We start from the raw sequence: 15,091 nt of genomic DNA, 5'->3' as shown, positions 1-15,091 counted from the left end.
GAGGGATAGGGAGAGGCAATATTGGACGTAATACCACAGTTTGAAAGAGTATGTAGTAACAGTACATGTGCATAAATCTTCGAAGCTGACAAGATGGTACTTGGCAAAGCATCTTGGGCTTCATAAAGAGAGGTGCAGAGTACAAAAGCAAGGAAGTTATGCTGAATCTTTATAAAGCTCTGGTTAGCTCACAACTGGAGGATTGTGCTCTAATATAGTCAACACTTTACAAAGGATAGGAAGGTCCTTGAGAGGCTGAAGAGGCTATTTACTGGAACGGTTCCCAAGATGAAGGATTTGGCTACAAGTTTAGGTTTGAGAAGCTGGGGTTGTTCATTTTGGAGCAAAGGAAATAGAAGGGAGACGTAATCAAGTATACAAGATTATGATAGTTTTAGATTAGGTGGATAAAGAAAGCTTGTTCCCATTAGGTGACAGTATAAGGACTAGGGGACATAGATTTGGAATCAGAATTGCTTTATTATTGTCACATGTACCGAGGTACAGTGGAAAAACTTGTCATTCATACAGATCAATTCATTCCACAGTGCATCGAGATAGTACAAGGTAAAATAATAACAGAATGCAGAATAAAGTGTAACAGCTACAGAGAAAGTGCGGCGCAGGTAGACAATAAGGTGCAAGGTCATAACGAGGTAGATTGTGAGGTCAAGAGTCCATTTTATTAAGCTAGGGAACCGATCATTAGTCTTATAACAGCAGGATAGAAGCTGTCCTTGAGCCTAGTGGTACGTGCTTTCAGGCTTTTGTATCTTCTGCCTGATGGGAGAGGGGAGAAGAGAGAATGTCCGGGGTAGGTGGGGGTCTTTGATTATGCTGGCTACTTTATCAAGGCAGTGAGAGGTATAGACTGAGTCCATGGAGGGAAGGCTGGATTCTGTGATGTGTTGAGCTGTGTCCACAACTCTCTGCAGTTTCTTGTGGTCATGGGCAGAGCAGTTGCCATACCAAGCTGTGACGCATCCGGATAGGATGCTTTCTATGGTGAATCGATTAAAAATTGGTGAGGGTCGACGGGGACATGCCAAATTTCTTTAGCCTCCTGAGTAAGTAGAGGTGCTGGAAAGCTTTCTTGCCCATGGTGTCTATGTGGTTGGACCAAGACAGACTATTGGTGATGTTCACTGCAAGGAACTTGAAGCTAGGTATAAATCTTTGAGCAAGAGAAACAGGATGTGAGGAAGAACTTTTTCATGCAGTAATGACCTGCAATGCACTATTTATGAGGCTGGTGGAAACACCGATCATCAAAGATTTCAGAAAAAAACTGCATCGGCACAAGGGAAATAAACTTGTAAGGTGAATGGGGTGGAGTGAGCAGATGATTTGAGTTGGGTAATGGAACTGACTGGAATTGTTCAACAGAGACTGGACCTGCCTCCTGTGTTGTAGTGACTATGTAGTAATTGAGAGGAAGATTGCATCATATAACAAATGTACAACATCCCAACAATGCCAATGAAGTGGAGTTAATGTTTCTAAAGAACAGCTCCAACGATGCAGCATTTCCTCGGTACTGCAGAGAAATATCAGATTAGGTTAATCTGTTGGTGGGTAATCACGGCTGAACCATTCTCAGTCATCATTCCAACATGTCCTTCCTCAGCAGAAATTTATATTTCTTCTTTTCATAGTGTGTATGGGCCAGCCACTCAAATAATTGAACCAGGGAGAGAGCACTCACCTTCTCAGACCAAATGCACTTCCCATATTTTGGCCCCAACTCTGAACATTAGAACTTCCTAATATGGTCATTTCCTTGATAACATTCGAGTCACTGAACACAGAAAACGGCCCTTCGGCACAATCCATCCATGCCGACCAAGGTGTCCACCTGAGCTAGTCCCATTTGCCTGGCTCTTATTCCTCTAAGCTTTTCTTATCCATGCACCTGTCTAAATGTCTTTTCAATTTTATAACTGTACCCGCCACCACCACTTCCTCTGGCAGCTTGTTCCATATACCCACCACCCTCTGTGTGGAAAAGATGCCCCTCAGGTGGCAACTTTTATAATCTATGATTCAACAGTAATCATACTAATCTATGATTGCATTTGATGATGATCTATTGCATAAATCAAACAGATGCCTTGCATTGGCTGTAGATCTACAATCAAAAGTGTCATAACATACTGCATTACCCTGATAGCATGTCCACCATAACTGAAATTGTAGTGCAAATTTGGGAAACATAAAGAGAAATGTAAAGAACTTGCTTATTGTTTCTTTTGCCACCTCAGTTTCACATTGAGCAGTTTTAAATTATAGTTGTTATTTAGGACACACAGCAACCAGTTTGTATACAAGTTCCCATAAACAGCATTGTGATAATGAATACAGGTATCCCTTGTGTCACGGCCATTCGGGTAATGGAAAGTTGCCCTTATAGAATTCACAAGTGACTTCTCAAAAATTTGAGATACAGAATAAAATTCGCTCTCATGAAATTTATGTGGAATAAAAAGTAAATAGTTTTTTTAAATTTGCATTTCTTGGTGCATGCTCAGATGACGTGGCTTCATGTTACAAAAAAATTGCGATATGGGCCATTTTCTAGGAACACAAGCCCCTCATAACGCAGGGGTTGCCTGTAAATTTCATCAGGTGGTGATTGAAAAAATATCAGCCAAGAACCTTCGGTAGTTCTTTTCCAAAGTAATGCTGTGGGATCTTTTACATTCACTTGAAACCACAAAGGTTCCCTTCATCTCAGAAATCTGGACATCTGTGACTTGGTAGCTGTCTCTGGGTGCCTCCTGGAGTATTGACATAGATTTTTAACTCTGGAGTGGGACAAGCCCACAGCCTTCTCTTTCAGAAGTGACACTGCTGTCAATGAGCTACAGCTGATACAGATGCTTTTATAGCACTACCTCACTAAAATATTCCTGTGCACTGTGGCTTTAATCTATACAGAGTTTGTCTCATCTGAAGAAATAGTGACAGCTAGTCTAATTAGTTTTTGTGTACAAAACCAGGCAAACAAACATAAACCATGGTGTGAACCTTCCTGATTGCACTTGGTAATCCTTGCCGGATACTGTATGTGCAGTTTTCAGGTGAGAACACTGAGCTGTTCTGCTCTCTAAAATATTAAATATCTATTGGTACTAACTGTCCGTGTTCACGTAGGAAAATAGGCATCTGAGCAAAGTGCCAGAGTGTAACCGATGGAAACATATACCTCCATCATTAGGAAATGGTGTAGAGATTTAAAATCTGAACTTTAGATTGTTTAACTTGTATTTTAAAGAAGCATGAAATAATGAAAGGATTACTTTCCTTTGATAACAAATAATATTCCTCTTCATTGTTGGCTTCATGAACAACTGCATAAATAACTTGCTTTCAGTATTTACTGTATAGTATATAGGCCAAATGCGATGATTTTGTAACATCGGTCATTCACCCAGTGAGCAGAACTTACGAGAGCTATGGATTGATAATTTAAATGATATATTTATGTACAGGCAGCATTGTTGAATCCAGTTCTGACTTACTGTTCCTTAATTGAAGGGGATTGAAGCCAATTACAGAAGTGCAACTGCAAACCTGCTTGAGATAAGATAATACGGACAGTTGATTGGGTCCACAAGTTACTTAGTAATTACAGCATATTTTTGACATGGTACAGGACAGAAAGTGCAAAACTCCTTTAAAGACATTGGTTATTATAAAGGACATATTTGATGGGCTACTTTTTTCATTGTCTATTTTCTTATGCTATTCTTCAAATACTTAACATTAGTTTTGTTTATTTTCTTCAAGGGATTTCCAACTCATGATACTGAGGGTAAGGAACTCAGCAAGGGACAGACCAAGAAACTTAGGAAAGTTTACGAAACTCAGGAGAAGTTGTATAACCAATATGTGCAGACACTGCAGAATGGCAGTACCAGCTAAATGCATTACCGGGACTGTGTTTCCAAGAGCAAGAAGCACAAGAAATGGCGGGAATAAACAAATAAAGAGACTATTTTTTTACTTTTGGTGATGAGAGGTGCCAAGAGGAACTGACTGATGGACTCAAATAAATCCGTGGGTCTGAACAGTTAACTTTGTTCTTGTTCAATGAAGGATGAGAGACTGAAGGGCATAGTATGTTAGGCACCTGTTGTTCACATTCAGGACTGAGTTTAATCCATTCTGGGTTGATTAAATCCAAACATTATTGGGCAATCCAAATTCTGTTCAATTCAGTTCCTAATAGCAGGTCGCCGTTAAACGGTAATTGGTTGCATCAGTTAAGCCAAAGACTGACTGGTATGTAATATAAACTTATGGGGGTGATCCCAAAGATTGGGACAAAATAAAAGGGATCACTGATGCATCTAACCAAACTACAGATAATCTCGGAATAAATAATTCAGATTATGTATCTGAAAAGCAAAGCATTTAATCTTCAGTGATATCATTCAATTTAATCAGTATAAAATCCACAAACGTTGCAGAAGCTTGATCTTTGAATAAACTATTTTTGGGGGAAGAACATGCTAATTGTTTGATATTCTCTCTCTCCCATTAATAAATAAGATCACTTTCCGTCCACCAATTGTGTATGTTGCTGTCATCTTAATTAATGCTGCTTTGATTAATAATTTGAGATGTATGGGTAGATATAATTTGTTGATTGAAAGTCTGATATTTTTAAATTGTATGTTATCTGCTAGTCTGCTTTGAGAATATAAGATTGACATGGACCAGGATACTCCTTGATCAAGCTTCCCTTGAAAACTTTCTTGTATCTGACTCAAAAAAAACAAGTCTCCATTTTCTGAAGTTTAACTTTGTACTCAGATTTATGTGGACAGAGGGCCCTAATCCAACAGTAGATTATTTTCTCCAGAATATCTTAAGATTTCTATTACTTTTACATTGGGTTTGGGTGTCTTTCTCATAATTTTCAATTGAGGAGCAACTGTCTGATTCCTACAGGTTTTTGTCTTCCTTCGAGTTAAGTGCATATTACTTAAACTATCACACTTCTGTAACTGGGGCAAACAACAATCACCAGATTTAAAAAGATGTTTTGATACTTAAACTTCATCAATCTTTCTTAAATGCAGCCTCTAACTTTTAACTAATTTGTCTGCATTGAAAATTGAGCAGCAAACAATAATATAAAAACATGTATTGGCAAGTTTTTTTTAATAACATAGGATTGAGTTATACATATCAATTAGCCTGCTAATAATAGTTTGATGATCTATCTCATATTGCTTTTATCTCTGTGGACTGAACAAGGAGGAGAGTAAAGCTTCACTCTCCCTTTCTCGTTTTAATCACTATGTGTGGAATTGGGGAAATCATAGAAAAGGAGAGTTAAATTCAGCTCTGGTTGATAGCTATAAACCACTAATATTTTGATTTGGAGAGCCTTACTCATTGTTTCCAGCCAGATTGTATATAATCAAATATTCAGTGTTTACAAATCTTTTCAGCTATAAATTCATTTTTATATCTGTTTTCTCAAGTCCTTCTGTTAAGATACTAATTCTTGCTCAAGTGTTGAACCACAAGTGCCCAATCACACACATTAGCTCATCCAACTGACGATTATCCTTATGCAAATCTTGAGATCGGACATAAGATAAATCATAAATTATATCCTCCCCCAATATCCATAGATTCACACTTTGCTGATCACTTGTGTTTTTGTACTCCTTCACAACTCATCTCAACTTCCTATCCCAAGTAAACTTAAACAAAATAAATTTTCCCCACCTGAGATGTACTTAGCCCAAACCAATGTCACACAACAAAAACTTACTGGTCTATGATCTCGGTATCACACCAGGTGTTACCTTTGTTTTTTGAGCTTGCTGCAGAAGACTTTAATGTCTTTATGCTAAAGTGTTGAAATGTTAAGTTAACCGCTGATGCTTACCAGAAAATTATCATGAATTAGCAACTGGCACCTTTCATGTACTTCAACAAGGAACACAAAAGTGAGTGTTTTTAAATATGGTACCCAACTCTTTTTGAACATTGAACAATGAGCATTAAGCAAGTCTGCTACTTAACCTACAAACCCTGTAATGCAGAGCTGATGTTCCAGAGCACCAAATTGATATCTGAGAAACCAGAGATACTACTACTACCATATAATTCACAATGTTATGATTTTGGAGCCTTAAAATGAGTGAAGTGTCAAATAACAGTCAAATATATAATGTAGCATTCTCACTGCAGAAAGTAGCAGAAATCTAATCTGTAGCGGTTGTTCTCAGCATTACAATGGTGTTGCATGGTGAGGAAGGAACTTATCCATTCCGTCCAGCACTTCTGTGGACATTCAAGTGTTTAGACTTGATTTTAAAAAATCATCTGATGAGCACTTGACGGATCTGTGGCAGCATTACAAAAGAATTGCAGTAGTTAAGGCTGCCTTTGAAATGTTCTTAAGAATAAACTGAATTACCAGAGGATTTATTTCAGCTATCCTTCTAATTATGAATTTCTTCCATAAGCCTCTTCCACAGAAAAGCATTTTCTAATATCTAAGTGTATGACTCCTAGCAAAGGATTCACTGTGAGGAATTGATGATTTATACCAGTGCAACCCACAAAGATTACAATGGCAAAATACTGTTTCTGAGCAATATATGGAAAGAGATATAAAAATGTCTTCTTTACGGCTTGGATTTTCCTGAGAAATGATGACAGTTTTGTGGTTTTCTTTTCTTCCCAACCCTACCATTGAAGATGCTCCAGGGGATCTATTTGTCCTGTCGGGGATGCAGGTCAAGCTTTTAACAAAATTGGCATGGAAGTCTTTAACCTTGTCTCCAGTGTCCAGACTTGGCAAATATGTGAATGACTGTAGTGTGCTGATTCTGCATGAGCCAGAGAGTCTTGAGATGTTTATATATTCCACTGGGGATGGTCATTGAAATGCCAGACAAGCTCATTTTTGACAGTAAAACCAGCCCATGAAGGCAGCATGAAAGCAGGCGTCCTGAACTACTTCAGAAGTCCTCATCAGCAATTGCTGACTGCACTCTAATGTTGGCTCCCCATGGGGTCCAGTGGCAGAATACTAACTTACTGCAGTTTCACAGCAGTTTTACTAGAAAACTGTCCACTGAACCTGCACCAATTTAGATCGAGTCAGTGACCCATTCATTTCAAAGGAGAGGAATTGCAACTAGGGGGAGAGCTAAATTTCAAGTAAGTTGTTCTTTTTTTAACCCCAAAATTGAATTCTTAAATATATTTATTGTTTTAACAGTTTTCTGGTGTTTCTAAGTGTTATTTTAATTGGTTTTAATTTTAATGGTATGGATAAGCTCTGATAGGTTTTAGTGTTTATGAATGTCAGATATTCACATATATTAAAACTGGTTGACAACTTTGGAAGTGGTTCAGCCCAGGGGTGTGCCTTGACTGGCCGTCAAAGCATTTCTGTGGAATTTACCATCATCCACGACCAAGTCAGTGTGCAGAATCTACTGCAGATGATTGCAGGTCTAATGGGTGAGATGGGGTTGTCGTTTAATGTCAACCTCAGAGTTACACATAATTCCAGCATTCACAATGTTGTGCACACTTAAGTGCTCAAATATTGAGAGGAAAATCAGTTATTTGTGCATGCATGAACTTTGACTTGTTTCAAATTTTGCAATGTGTCTGTATTTCTAAGTTTATTGAATGTTGTTTGAATCCAGAAGGATACCAAGTTAGTCTTTTATGAATCTTTATTTTAATTCTGACAAATTCACAGCCAAGTGCTCCAAGCTTCCCCTTGAGACTTTTTTTAAAATTCCACTGGGTGTAGTTCCTTCAAAGCTGGAAGCCTTCCAATATCTCACCAGCCAAAACAATGAGGCAGCAGAAGGGAAAAGTAAAGACCACTGGAAAACTGAAATGAAAACAAAGTTCTAGAAATACACAACAGGTAAGACAGCACCTGTGGAGAGAGAAACAGAATTAATGTCTTGGATAAATGGTAAATGACCGTTATCAAAACCAGGAAAAATTTGAGATAAAAATAAGTTTTTAAGTTGCAAAGGGATGCAGGAATAGAGAGAATGAAATGTCTGTGGCAGCCTAGAGATCACGGGAGATTAAATGAAGAAAGTGGTTATGGAGCTGGGTATAAGATGGTGGTAAAGGTGTCAGTAAATTAAATGTAGGTCTGGAGGAAGTATAAATAAGAGAGGCAAATAAAATCTGAAAATACTGGGGGAAAAAAACCTGAATGCTGGAATTGTGAAATGCAAAGGCTGAAATTTCTAATTATCTGAAATAGTTGAAGTAAGTGTCAAGACCAGAAGAGTGCAATATCCCTAGTTGAAAGGTGGGTTGTTGTTGGAACAGTGTGGGAGACTAAGGTCAATGTGGGAATGGATTAGAGAATAAAAATGACAGGAAACTAGAAGCTCAGAACTATACTTGCAGATTCAACAAAGTTGTTATACAAAGAGATCACTTAATGTCTGGTTTTCCCACATTATGACCACCAAAAGCAGTATACTAAATTGGAAGAAGTAACAGAAAATCACTGCTTATCCAAAAAGATATGTTTGAAGTCCTGGACAATGGCGAGAGAGGGTGTAAAAAGCAAGGCCTTGCATCTCCTCTAGGGGCACAGGGAAGGTGCCATGAGAAGGAGATAAGAGTATTGATGGTGGTAGACTAAACCAGAGCGTTCTGGAGGTAATAGTCCCTTCAGAATGCAAGGAGGGGAGAAGACATCTCTGGTAGTGGTACACACTTAAGAGCTGTTGGAAATTAAGGAGTTGCTATCTTAAATGTGCATCTTGGTGGGCATTGACCAGTTGGGCCAAAGTCCTGTTTCCACACTCTTATGACTGTGGAAGCTAGTGGTGTAGATGATTGGAGAAGAGGTAAAAAACCATGTGCATGCACCAAGTTCAACGTTTAGGTGACAAATGAAGCTCAGTGGGAAGCAGACTAGCCTATGAGTCAAACCAGATATTGCTGATGCTTATTTCAGATTTCCAGAAACTTCAGCTTTTTTGCCTTTTTAGTTAGCCTCTGAGCCATGCTGGGCTTTCAAGTCCACATCCTCGGTTGCTCCTGTTAATCTGGAAGTGGGCATATAAAAAGGTTTTGGGTTATGTTATAAGTATTTGACTTTTTATTCTGCACCCCCTTCTCCCCACCACCCTGCTGCAACCCATTGTGCAGGATTCAACCTTCCCTGGCAAGACAGAACATGTCTGTAGAGCAGTATCGACATTACTGTCAGTGTGCCGAACACTGCAAAATGAATGTCCTTGCGTTAGTCACCCAACTGTCTATCTTGACTAGTCTGACTGCAGCAAGAGACAGCCATCAAACTTAGTTAAGTGTTTGTGGCCCCATAACATTCAATGTTTTTTTGAATTGGAAAATGCAAGTTAAGTCATCTGCACCTAAAGTTCAAGACATCACAGTTGAATATTATGGGAGAAAATGCTCCCACATGAATCTCAATTTGTGATTTGAGAAGACTAAACTCTGACTTAAGGGTATATAAGTTATAGATGGAATGGAAAGTTAAGGTTGTAAGCATTTACAATAACAAAATTATGGAAAATTTAATTAGTAAATTAGAACAGATGATGATGGGTCTTGATTTCATTGAACTCTGTCCTGAATCAGGTTACCAAAAACATCAGCAGCTTTTGATTGGAATTCACATAGGTTGATTGTAAAAATGTAGTTAGGACTGCAAATTCTGTTAGGATTCCCTTTAACCTTTTGTCTTGAGCACTGTTGAAAGAGCAAGTATTCACTTTTATCAGCACATGACAGACAAATTGAACAAAAAGATATTACCTAATCTTGATTTAATGAGTTTCTTAAAAAGGAGTTTGGACTTTCCTCAGATACTTAACCAGCATTTCACAATAAATAGTTTTGTTTTTATGTGGTGTAAGCTGGTTGGATTGGTTATATCCAATTTTCTTTGTCTGCTGTTTGTTTAAACTATCACTGTGGTGCAATGGAACTCCAAAGAGTTAACTGCCTATGTTATTTTCATACAAGTCTGAATTAAAGCCCTCTTTAAAAGGATTTTTTTAAAGACCAAGATTTGTTAGAAATTGTTTTTTAAACCTTTAAAATAAAATGATAAGTATTATTATGTTTTTTAACTTATTTACTTCATGTCACTCTAATTTGTGCACTTGAAACCCCTGACCTGTCAACATGGTGTTAGTTTGTCTCTTGACACAATGAGGATACTATAAGACATACGAGCAGAATTAGGCCATTCAGCCTTTCGGGTCTGCTCTGCTATTTGATCATGGCTGCTTTATTTTTCCCTTGCAACTCCATTCTCATGCCTTCTCCCCGTAACCTTTGACGGCCTTACTGATCAAAAACCTATCAGCCTCCGCTTTAAATATACTCAGTGACTTGGACTCCACAGCCATCTGTGGCAATAAATTCCACAGATGTTGATCATCCTATACACTTTAACAGTGTGTTACTTCTGCAGAGTATAATTGTAAAGGATCCGAAAAACAAATATTTAAGCCAACAAAAACAGCTGTAACTTCATGAAGGCGAATGAGAAAACCTAGCTGTCAGTAAAAGGCAAACATAACTCTGCGGACTGAATTAGATGAGTCAGTACCTATAGTTAGAATCGAGGCTTTTACCAAGTGTCTTTTTCTGAAGTAAGTGGCGGATAATTTCCACATGCCAGCTTTCCCAAAGCGTCAACCACATGCCAGATCTTCTGATGACCAGTAAACAGTCCAAGATTGTAAGTGGCACACCATTAGGAATACAGGTATTTTTTGACATAAACATTCTGTTTAGGAACTTTTGCTGCAATGTTCTTGACTGTTTTGGTACTTGTCCTCTGTTTATGAGGGTTTTTTCACTAATAACAAGTTAAAGTTAGCATAAACAGCAATTGAGATCCCAGCTGAGTGGAGAGTGCTCTTAGTTGGTGCAGCTACCTCAGAGGGTGGAAGAGCTACCTCATCTCAGTACAGATGAGGGAATGGGGAGCTGATGCAGAAAATAATGGGAGAGCGAGCAAAGGAGTGGGGGGAAAAGGCATCAGGAAGTGGGGGTGGGAAAGAGAGTAGGTGAATGGGATGTGGGGATCAGAAAAAGATGTGTCAGAATGGGAGACTGGGGTAAAGGAGCATCGGGTGGGGAAAATAAGTGGGAGAGTAGGAAGTGGGGAGTGAAGTTGTGGAAAAGAATGCAGTGGTGGGGAAAAGAGTGGTAGAGTTGGGGTAAAGAATTGGGAATGTTTGGAAAAGGCAAAGTGAGGAAAATTGGAAATATTGCAGTTGGGATGTGGTCAAGTGTATGGAATGGGGAAAAATGAGTGGAGAGATGAGGAGCAGAGAAGGGGAGTGGTGAAAAATGTGAGTGAGCTTGGGGAGAAGAGTGGGGGTATGAGAGATGGGGAAAAGAGTGGGTAGTGTAGGGGTTGGGAAAAATGGATTGGGGTGGGGAAAGGTGGCTGGGGGGAAGAGTGAGGGTTGGCAGAAGTGGAAAAAGTGAAGGGTTGGGGAAAAGGGAATGGGGTGGGAAAGAGCGTAGGTGTGGGGAAGCGTTGAGGACAAAGAGGGGCAATATGGGACAGTAGGGAAGAGAGTAAGGGCTCAGAAAAAGAATGGAATATGTGGTGAAGAGAGTTGAACACGTTTCATAGCAGGACCTGCAGGAGAAAGAACAAGAGTTGTAAGAGAAAGGGGCATCTTTATATTTCACTTAGTGGTTATCATCAAAGGCTACGTTATGTTTTTATTGTCTGTTTTGAAGATCCAATTATTCATAAAATGGTTTTATTATTTCAGATATTGTATTGATATATTTATAAGTGTTCAGGTGTTTTGCCTGAAATTCTTGAATTCTGGAATGCAACCAGATTTTATGCATTGAAATTAGTTTTCACATAGTGGTTATCATCAAAGGCTACGTTATGTTTTTATTGTCTGTTTTGAAGATCCAATTATTCATAAAATGGTTTTATTATTTCAGATATTGTATTGATATATTTATAAGTGTTCAGGTGTTTTGCCTGAAATTCTTGAATTCTGGAATGCAACCAGATTTTATGCATTGAAATTAGTTTTCACATAAAGTAACATTTTCCTGGAATGTAACCTCTTCGTAAGCAACACCTGTATGTTTTTTTAAAAAAAGTAAGCTGCATGCTCCTGGATGCAGTCCACACAGAGACCAGCTCCCAACTAATCAGTGAGGGCCTATGCAACATCAAGCCTTTCTGGCCATAAGCAGGCTCCATCCAGCTAGCCAGTCCTCATCCCTGAGCTCACTGACTGATTAACTTGATCCTTTGATCCCTGTTCCCATTCTACCTGGCTCCCAAGAAAGGACCAGCATGCGGAAAAGCTCATTCACTGACCTTGGCTTGGCAATGAAATTTTCTCCCCACCTAAAATTGGCTCCAAGCGATGCATTCCTGTTCCTTATTAGCTTGAAATCAAACTAAAATTCTGTTAGTTAGTTCTTCGGTGGTGTTGAGGAAGCCTCCCACATTGGGGAATAACCATAGGATTCTTGTTCTCCTTTGGTAAGTCTCTTGAGATCAAGGATGACTTGCTTCTACTCCAATTCTGTGGGTCCTGATGTGATTCATGAGGCTAGGAGGTGCTCTATAGGGAAGACTGGTGGGTGGTTTGGGAGGTGTGTGCTCATTCCACTATTTTTGCTGGGCATCCATGTGCTCCTGACAAAGACTCCAGTTTCTTGACCCCTTTCTGGATTTTCCTCCTTTTTGTGCAGTCATGGGTCAGGGATTCTCACGAGTCACTGAGGATATTGTAGCTTTCAGAGGATTTAAGAAAATTCTTAACCTGTTTCCTCTGTACTCCTGGTAATATTTTGCCGTAACCATTTTGGGAATCTGGTGTCAGGCATGTGAATGATGTAGCTCACCCATGGGAGTTGGCTAAATGTAAATAGAATCTCAGTGCTGGGGATGTTGGCCTGGGAAAGAATCCTAACATTAGTTTGCTTATCCTACCACTGGATTTAGAGGATTTTACAGAGACAGCATTGGTGGTATTAATCCAGTGCTTTGAGGTGAGCCACCATGAGTGAAATAAAGTAGTAGGGGCATATCTTCAAATTGCAGTAAATTGACCATTGTGTGATACAAAAGGTGCCCAACTCATTCACCTTGGAACAGAAAATACCACACGACTGGTATATTATTGAAGCAAAATTACATCTGCAAAATATTAGATAGTAGTCAAATGTAAATAGCATATGAACTTGGTTGACGCATTTAAAATTAGTCAGTAGCTTTAATTTTCTTGGCCACCTCATAAACAGATGAGGGAATGCAATTCTTCAGTCAGATGTTCCAAAATTTTTGTTTTGCAAAGCAAGCCCAAAACTTTCCAATAAGGATTACTTAAGCGAAGTTCAAGCTATTTCACTACAGTCGCTGGGCAATTGAAATTTAACAATTTTAGCATCTTAGTCCACAGTGGGTTGCAATAGTGTCATTTCCTCAATTACGTTAAATTATAATGTAATGATTATGTAATATAGATATTATTACAGAAATTGCATGCCTGGATTTCAAGCTACATACTTTTATATGTTGTCCTAATCAGAGAAAATCTGTTCATCAGCTATATTCCACATCTTTTATCAAATGGTACTGTCATTTTTAAAGCTGATTGCAATGCAGACAGATAGACTGATTGCTTGCTGGACTGACCTTGTGACAGTAAAATGGAAACACAATAAAGCTGTTTGAGATGCACAATTGGCTGATTTACCCTAACTACTAGTATTAAAAACAAAAAAGTCAATTTTTTATACCTAATTAGTTCTGGTAAAGGAGTACAAATATTAATTTATTAAATACTAATAAATGGAGGTACTTTTTCAAAAATATGTGATTGTTTTGAAAAGCAGCAACTTTTTTAGTTGAGTTTCATCATTGGTTCTGTTGGCAGGTTTTAGGTTGGAAGCATGATCACGGCCGCCCTATGCTGGCCTCAACTCTTCTGTGCCAGTTCCCAATAACCCTCAATTCCTCAATCCTTCAAATATTTATTTATCACCACCTTAGAATTCCAGAGATTCACTACACTCTGTGAGAAGAAATTTCTACGCACCTCAGTTTTAAATGACAGGTGCCTTATTTTGCATCTGTGTCCCCTTGTTTGTGATTCTCCCATGAGTGAAAACATCTCAATATCTACCCAGTCAAGCCCCCTTAGGATCTTGTGTTTGAATGAAGTCACCTGTCACTCTTCGAAACTCCAAGGAATACAGATCCAAACTGTCTAGCCCCTCTGATAAAACAACCCTCTCATCCTGGGAATTAACAAGGTGAATTTCCGTTAGACTGCCTCCGATGTCCTATTTTAGGTAAGGGAACCAAAGCTGTACAGTATTCCAGTGCGGCATCAGCAACACTGTACAACTGTAACAAAACCTCCCTTTTCTTAAACTCCAACCTCTGCAACAAATTGCCATTTGAACTACTTGTTGGATTTACCTGCTAGTCTTTTGTGATTCATGCACTAGAACACCTAGATCCCTCTGAACTTCTCATTTGCAGTCTCTCTCTATTTACATAATCCACCTTTTGATTCCTCTCACCAAAATGCATGACCTCACACTTCCCCCCCCCCATTAAATTCCATTTGCCAGGTTTTTGCCCCATCACTCAATCTACCTATAATTCAGTTGCAGAATCACAAAGTGCTCATCGTAACATGCCGTTCCACCTATTTTCGTATCATTGACAAACTTGTTGCTTCTTCCTCCAGGTTATTAATGTAAATGGTAAACAATTGAGGGCTAAGAACCAGACTGCACCAGTTACATCCCTCCAGCCTGTAAAGGACCCATTTATTCCAACTCTCTGTCTGCCATGTGACAGCCAGTTTTCAATCCATGCTAACACACTTCTCCAATAACTTGGGCTCTTGATTTATGCACCAGCCTCTTATTTAGCACCTTATTAAATGCCTTTTGGATATCTAAATACAGTACATCTTTAGGTTCCCCTTATTCAACCCTCCCTATCACATCCTCAAAGAATTTGAGCACCTTTGTCAAACATGATTTATGTTTCATAAAACCTTGTCGAGAAGGTTTTAAT

At 38.8% G+C, this 15,091-nt stretch overlaps 1 protein-coding gene across 2 annotated transcripts in view; it reads left to right on the top strand.

Annotated features, from left to right (window-relative positions):
- cars1 (cysteinyl-tRNA synthetase 1) overlaps window positions 1–7,165 on the top strand; it is a 69,343-nt gene extending 62,178 nt beyond the window's left edge. For both annotated transcript variants that reach the window (XM_052029436.1, XM_052029435.1), the window contains one exon: window positions 3,790–7,165. In XM_052029436.1, the coding sequence (XP_051885396.1) occupies window positions 3,790–3,924 (135 nt within the window). In that variant the 3' untranslated portion in view covers window positions 3,925–7,165. The remainder of the gene's footprint in view (window positions 1–3,789) is intronic.
- The last annotated feature ends 7,926 nt before the right edge of the window (window positions 7,166–15,091 follow it).

This window comes from Pristis pectinata, chromosome 14, assembly GCF_009764475.1.
Source record: "Pristis pectinata isolate sPriPec2 chromosome 14, sPriPec2.1.pri, whole genome shotgun sequence".
In the NCBI taxonomy this organism is placed as follows: domain Eukaryota; kingdom Metazoa; phylum Chordata; class Chondrichthyes; order Rhinopristiformes; family Pristidae; genus Pristis; species Pristis pectinata.
Note: the sequence above shows the minus strand (reverse complement) of the source record. Positions and strands in the feature narration are given on the sequence as shown.